Source organism: Syngnathus floridae, chromosome 1, assembly GCF_059516105.1.
Source record: "Syngnathus floridae isolate MCC-2025c chromosome 1, RoL_Sflo_1.0, whole genome shotgun sequence".
NCBI classification, from domain to species: Eukaryota; Metazoa; Chordata; class Actinopteri; order Syngnathiformes; family Syngnathidae; genus Syngnathus; species Syngnathus floridae.
In genome coordinates, this window is record NC_142413.1 from 9,935,226 (window position 1) to 9,943,004 (window position 7,779).

A 7,779-nucleotide genomic window follows, 5' to 3' on the forward strand; every position below is an offset into this window, starting at 1 on the left:
TGATATCTACTCGAATCATCGCTTGATAATTAATTTTTACCTCTTTTCAGGGGCAACAATTTTGCATCAGTGCTACTTGTGGGCTACATAAGACTGCACACTTCCAAATTAGTAGTAAATGCTCTTAATATATTCGATTTTTTTTTTAAATACATTTTAATGTTTTCCGCCTATCGTGAGCTAGGATAGGCTCCAGCACCCCCCACCCTTCCCAACCCTGGACAACAGGATGAGCAATGTTAAGAATGGATGGATGGATGGATGGGGTTTTAATGCGTGTATCAAAGATCCACTACGCAACAACAACGGGGTTGAAAACAGCAACAAAATAATCATTTTCTGTGATTTTGTTTCCAGTGCAAAGGGCTCTTTAGCATAAAAATTACCATCCAGGAGGCCACGCGTAGTGTGGCCAAGGCCCCCATTTGCTCAGTTTGGGAGATATGTTATTTTACGTCCTTTTCCTGAGGTGGTATCTTTAAACTACAACTTGATCTTTCTGGATTGCTACTCGGCAACAGTTAAGCACCGTATAATCTTTTTTCTCTTATCATTTGATTACTATAATTGATATAAAACCACTTGTGCGTGCATACATGGTAATCGTAAAGCGGACGAAAGCAAAAGTAACAGTGTGTCTTGAACGCATCGTCAATTCTGCTCCACCAACCTGTTGCCGTCCAAGGGAGCCGCCTCCTCTCCTCTTTCTGCTTTCCCTCTTCGCCAGCTGCCTGCCTCTCCCCCGGCTCACTCCTTGGCTACTCCACCAGGTAGACGCATGGCTGCTAATAAAGTGATAGTTTACGGTGGGAGAGGCGCGCTGGGTTCCAAGTGTGTCCAGCATTTCAAATCCAAAGGATGGGTGAGTGCCAGTGAATGAGTTGCTAGCAGAACACGCTAACGCGGCTAACTATACAGCTAGCCCCCGGTTCACCGAGTTCAAATCAATTTGCAAATGTTTCCTCCTCTTCTAACTTAGTGGGTTGCCAATATCGACATGGGTGCTAACGAGGACGCTAACGAAAACGTCATTGTCAAGTTGACAGACTCCTTCTGCGAGCAGGCTGGCCAGGTGGGTGATGACAGACAGCGAAGAGACGATTCTTTTAGTTTATGCATCTATACATTTCATAAACTTCTACTGAAAATATTAAATTAATCGTAAATGGTAACATCCTATTAGTTTGTGTGGGAGAGTCGAGCTGCCGTGGTTGCGTTCGAGTTACCGGGAGGCGTTGCGTTCACGTTACCTGGAGAATTTAAGAATTTTTTTTTCTGGTCGTTTGTTGCGTTCATGAGAGGAGCGTGCGTGTGTTGTTTTTTTTTTTGTTTTTTTTAACTCGCCTGATCAGGCTATTTGTTTGGTCAAATACAGCAAAAAGGCAATCCCTCAATTGTTCTTAATGAATGGTAGTACAGTATATAAAACTAGAATAAGTAGTAATGTCCATTACTGCTAACATTTGCATGTGAACAAGTCAAATGGTGAATTCACTGCTTTGAAAAACATCCTTTGTTGATAAGATGCCTTGTGACCCAGCGTCATCAGCTGACACAGATTTACAAAAAAAATGTTACTAATCTCCCCCTGTCTAGCCCTGGAGAGCATAATGTGTTTTTGATGTCTCAACAGATTAAAAAATAGAACACTGATTTATTCTTAGGTCACATCAGATGTGGCGCGCCTGCTTGGAGAGCAGAAGGTGGACGCCATTTTGTGCGTCGCTGGTGGATGGGCAGGAGGAAACTGCAGTTCCAAAGGTAAGAGGTTGCTTTGTACAAGCAAAACTGAATCCAAATAAAATCTGGTTCAGAATTTTTGTCAGTTTTCGTACATGTTAAAGTACTGAAGTACATTTCCCCAGAATTAAATGTGGATCCTAGGTGTCTTAAAAACAAATCTGTGATGAATTTTGGTTAAGAATTACTGCAAATTAATCACACTTGACGGGTGGGCAAGCACTATGGAGACCCAGCAAGACTTTTAAAGAAGCTCTGACATGGGCTAGCAACGACAACAACCATCCTCTGGGCGCCCTATTAATATATCAAAACACTTCATTTTGCAAAATTTCACCTTGTTGTAGAATTACAGGCACCACCAGGAAGATACTAGCACTGGCCAAGGCGCGCCTGTTCTACATTTTTTTTTTTTTGGCTCTACTTGCTCCACATGTTACTGTTTACATTGAGTCTTTGACGTCAGAACATAAAGAAATATTGACGCATGCACTCCCTTGCAGGAGGTCCACTCAACCGTATATTTTCTAAATGCCGCTCGGCAAGCTCGCGTGAGCGAGCACGTCTGACTACGACGTGCGTTTGCAAACAGCGATGCATTTTTACCTGGCAAATAGTGGAAGGGATCATCAAACTTTGGTGACATTTCCCGTCTACATTTGCTGGCATAGGCTTAAAAAGCTTGGTAATTTAGCTTCACATATCTGTCCTGGATTGTTTCTTACAATTTTGACTCATTTGGATCAATTACCTCATAGTAGTTTGGCAAAGCATGAGCCCACGGAAGTCACCCCAAAATGGCTACTTTAAATCAAAATGGCCAACTTTGAATTTCGGGCCTTGGGTCTTCAGACTTTTTTGTGTACGTTTTCACTGTCTTTGTGTTGACAGCTACATCTGTTGTGAAATGTGGCATATAGTAAATAAATTTTTATTGTATTGCATGTGCTATTAGAATAGACATGTTGACCCAATTTCCATTAATGAAACCGGTGTCGGCGGATATTTCTTCCATCTTCCTGGGACCGCGCTTCTAAAATACAAATATTTCCCTTGGACACACCTTTGAGATATTGTGTCTGTTATGATGGCATCATATTTGTGTGTTTTTTTTCTTCCCACTTCAGACATGTACAAAAACACAGATCTAATGTGGAAACAGAGTGTGTGGACCTCCACCATCTCCAGCCACCTGGCGGCCGTGCACCTGAAGCCAGGAGGTCTGTTAACTTTGGCAGGGGCCAAAGCCGCTCTGTCAGGAACCGGAGGTGAGGTCTACTTTTGTGTGTTTGTGTGTGTTTACCCATTCTCATCCACGTGAGTCTATTGATCTGTGCGTGTTGTCCCCCGGCCTGTCAATACAGATGATGCGTATAATAGAAAGCACTGTAGGGAATCGACTCTCCTATCGGAAGATGTGCCGATAAAATGGATCTGAGCAAGGGAGAAGAAATGGACAATTCCTTGCTTCGTAAACAGAAAGTCAATGCTCTGATACGCCCGTTTGTCCATCAGCCGGCACGCTGACCTGGCCACGACCCAATCGCTTCGCTTCGATCACTGGCAAAGGGAGGCCGAGTCAATATTTAGAAAGTAGCAGGCTGGAGTTCATGTGGGGAGACTCTGCTGCAAACTTTTGGAATGTATAGAATAATCTTTTGAACTTTTGAACTGAAGTTATTGAAATATTGTATACATGAAAAATATAGCATAAAAATTACTCTGTGCCCACGAGCAAGGACTGTCAAGTGGAGCTCAAATTGAAGCTCAGAATGTTTTAGCCAGTAAGAAGCCAAAAGAAATTATTTTCAGGAAAAGGCACAATTGCAGCAATTAAGACAAATCAGGTTACCTGATACAGAACTATAGTTACGGAGTATAATGTTAAGTGTAAAACTAAAATAGTGTAATTAATATAGCATTGAAATTATCGATAAAATACACATTAATGATTAACCCTCATAGAGTTGAAGATAAATTCTCCTAGCCTTGACTACATTGTTTACATAGCGTCTGAAAAGTAAGATTGTGTTTAAAAATATGTATTCTGTAGTCAAATACTTTTCTGCACTCTGACAACCAGACTCCCCTGTCACTTTAGTGACACATTGGACACCATTACGCTATTGGCCATTAAAACAGATTGTACTGTAAAAACAAACGAGCTCATTAGGTCATCGTCAATAAAGCAAGGAGATTGAATCTGCACCCTGTCTGATAGTGGCAGAAGTCCGCGCTCCCAGGGAGACCTCAAGTCCGTTGCATCCGTTCTAGCTTGGCTTCACGTTGGTAAGACGTATGGAGGAAAACTCCCCTCGTTCTCATTGGTCCATTCTTTATTGGCGTGTCCGTGCCAGACGGGAATTCTTGTAATTCTTTGCAAAGCCACTACTTTAGTGCAGCCAGATGCTGCAGCTAGAAAACATTCTCATCCAGCTACTTTTGTCCCCCCCCCCCCACCTATTTCCTTTTTTGACCCCAAGGCATGATGGGCTACGGGATGGCCAAGGCTGCTGTGCACCAGCTATGTCGGAGCCTGGCAGGCAAAAACAGCGGGATGCCTTCCGGCGCTGCTGCCGTGGCCATTTTGCCGTAAGTCCTCAATTGCTATGTTTCGCAGGTTGTCGTGCCAACCTTGTTTTTTACACTTACTTATCATTGACTTACCAAAGAAGTAGTTGCTGTCGAGCTCATAGCCTCTGCACCCCCATAGTCAACCTAACCTAGGTGTATCAACCTAATTTGTTAACTGTGGAACACACTTGAAATCTGTTAACCAAAAAAAAAGCAGCAACTACCAAGGCATGGAAACAGTCCCTAATATAGATGAAGTTGAGCTTTTTTTGTTTCATTAGTGTCAATTGTCATGTACCGCTCACATTGTTCTACTGGTATTATTCCATAATGGTGTCAAATTCAGATCATATGATCTTGAAAAGTATATGATATGAATTAAACATAACTCAAATGTATTTTTATGGCATTAAATGAACATGCCATTTTCTTTCTTTTATTTGAACATTTGCAAAGACAGACACTGCTGTGCTGTGATTAGCCATGTTGTACATGCGTCACAGACGGACAGATAAACAGCCAAGCGAAGATAAGCAGCAGACAATCATCATAAATTAGGACGCAAATGGCAGATCTCTGGTGGGCCTGTTTTAGCTGAATGGTTGTGTCCTGTTGCACCATCATGGCAATCTAGAATCTCTTTTTGTCTTATCGTCTTTCTATCTTGCATTTGGTTGCACCTTCCACCGCAGCGGCAGTGTGCTGAGGGGGAGCTGTCACACGTGTTTTGCATTAGCCCAATGACTTGCATGTCTGCCACTTTTCATCTCCACGCACCAACTTTCGATCACATGACCGATGCCTCCTGGTACTATAAGGCAAGCATGTGGTTTCTTGTGCGGCAGCTTTTTCTGTTCCTCCATGGCCACAACATTAGGCACACCTGCACATTGCAGTCCTCAATTGATCCTCAATTCTACCACTACAAAGGTGATATATTCTTTTTGTCTCATTATTGTGTGAGTTGTATAGAAAGAGATTTCTGATATTCGGGTTGCCTCTTAGTTGTCAAGAGGCAAAACCGCACAGGACAAAAAACTTTTCGATTCCTGTATTGGTTCATAGTCTTCAAGTCTACACACCCCTGTTGAAATGCAAGAGTTTTGTGACATAAAAAATAAGACTAAGATAAATCATTGCAACACACGGTCCACCATTGTGACCTGACATGCTTAACTCATTTGAAGTAAAAAAACACAAATGAAATCCTTAGTCGTAACCAGGGATGTTGGCTGCGTTCAGCTCTAACCTATCCCATTTCAACTCATTTTAAATTCCAGTCAGCTAACCTGCCACAAACTACAGTGCCTCTAATTAAACCTAAATAAAGCTCAGCTATTATAGTATTATTATTATTGGGCGGGGAAGCTAAATTCAAATTTTAAAACATTCGTTTTATAGTTTTTGTCAATTAAAAACATTTAACAAATGTATTCATGTCAGAATATATTTTTTCTAATATTAGATTATTTTTGTTTGTATTTCTTTGTATGTTTTCATAGTTTTTCGCCACCAGACATGTTTTCTAACATTTGTATTTGCACATGATGATGCTTTGAGTCAGACCCAGACACTTCTGCTGCTGCTCGCCCAGCTCCTGATTGTCATCTGCCTCCGTTTCACAACAGGGTTACCTTGGATACGCCCATGAACAGGAAGTTCATGCCAGATGCTGATTTTGGCTCATGGACACCTCTTGAATACGTTGCAGAGTGAGTATGAGTTATTATAATACCACTAACCTATCACTCATTATAAATATCTATTAATTATGGTACAGTAGACATTTTATTCTGTAGTGTTTAACCTCCTTTTTTACACATGTATGAAGGTCGAGTAAATTAAAATATGATTTTAGATACAGTGAGAACGGTAATTAAGGTATTATGTTAATAATTTTTCATTTTTCTTGATTTTTTTTTTAACACAATGACATTATTTCCTACTGGGAGTTATTTTGAAATGAGAACAAATACAGATGCATTTCGACAGATCCCAGACCTGTGAAAAACCTCATGGGATTATCGGGGGGATTAGATTGAGACTGGATGAGGGTCGATAATAGAAAAGAATCTGCCCGGCGGGGGAAATGAAAAGTGATCGTTTCGAGCATTCTATCTTTTTTTTATTTTTTATTAGCACGATGACCTTGCATGTGATGAACATGTGTCATAATTTCTCACATGGTGCGGTTGTCCGCTCTGAAAGAGTTTGCATTAAGCCTCCTGTCATGATCATTTCTCAAGAACAGCAATAATGTCCAGTTGTGAGTTTTGCATGGGGCTTGGAAATAATCCAAAAGTGCTAAAATCAAAAGGAATCAATTTAAACATTGGTTATGTATTCTCATCTATAATATATTACAGTGACAGTGATTTATTTTTAAGCATATATGAGAGCTTATAATGCTAGTTATTATAGATTTCCATTACCTCCCATGGGGAATAAATGTTTCACAACCCCACTGGTCCCTATGAATGTGTGTGGAGATTTCACCATGATACAAAATCCACTGTTGGTGTTTGCAGCCATGTTTTAACCTTTTCTCACATCTTTTTCCCACTTCAGAACATTCTTCAAGTGGGCCACGGACGTCGACAGGCCGGCGTCTGGCAGCCTCATGCAGCTGCTCACCTCCGGCGGCAAAACTGAGGCCGTGGCGGCGCCATAGAGGACAGGGAGACGGACCGCAGCAGTGGCAACATTGTCATCGAGGGAGAATGGAAGATAAGGATGGAGAGGAGATAGAGAGGAGGATCAGGAGATGATGGAGTCTGAAGGAAAGGGGGGAGGGGTAAAGAGGTCAGTGTTACATGAAGGATAACAGCGCCATCTACCTGTGCATGTTACTCTTGCTGTTAGGCAATGGCTGCCTGTCAAAAACGTGATTAAAAAATATATAATAAAAGAACCATTGTGATGTTCAAAGGTGGGTTTTGGTGTGAAAACATGATGGGCCAAAACATTAAGTACACATAATGAGAGCCACTTAATTAATTCGTGTCATACAGCACATTTTTAGGAACCCAACAACTTAAAAAAACGTAGCATCCACCAGATGGCAGTGTTTAACAAGAGTCATGCCTACATGCACGGCTATGTGTTTGGGCATAAAAATAATTTACACACTGCTCTGAGCTCGCCTCCCTCTCACCTTGGCGAATGCAAATGCTCGCTTGCATCCATTGCATGACCAATAGATTATTCCAACGGGCCTGTTTTCACTTGTGTGCACAACAGCAGATCGTATATTCAGCAGCAGCAGAGTAGGGAGGCGAATGCTCATAAACAGGCGCAGTGTTAAACTCTGCTGTTCCTCAGGCTGCCTGCCGTGGGAGCGCACGCGTGGCTGTTGACAAGCTCGCCGCGATAAATCACCGCCGCTGAGGATTAATAGGAAGAAGCAAAAGCGGGGCCCGGCTCCCCGGAGAAGCTGATATGTATTTATTCGAGGTGGCGGGATCA

The 7,779-nt window shown here is 41.9% G+C and overlaps 2 protein-coding genes across 4 annotated transcripts in view; one reads left to right on the forward strand and one right to left on the reverse strand.

The window, feature by feature from the left end:
- fstl5 (follistatin-like 5) overlaps positions 1-1,231 on the reverse strand; it is a 76,246-nt gene extending 75,015 nt beyond the window's left edge. For all 3 annotated transcript variants that reach the window (XM_088372025.1, XM_088372015.1, XM_088372008.1), the window contains exon 1: positions 671-1,231. The gene's annotated coding sequence lies outside the window, so the exon portion shown is untranslated. The remainder of the gene's footprint in view (positions 1-670) is intronic.
- On the forward strand, positions 662-7,242 carry qdpra (quinoid dihydropteridine reductase a). Its single transcript, XM_088372037.1, has 7 exons — positions 662-862; positions 980-1,072; positions 1,665-1,761; positions 2,868-3,008; positions 4,224-4,332; positions 5,943-6,026; positions 6,883-7,242. The coding sequence occupies exons 1-7, from the start codon at positions 779-781 to the stop codon at positions 6,983-6,985; spliced, it is 711 nt and encodes a 236-aa protein (XP_088228163.1). The 5' UTR covers positions 662-778; the 3' UTR covers positions 6,986-7,242.
- The last annotated feature ends 537 nt before the right edge of the window (positions 7,243-7,779 follow it).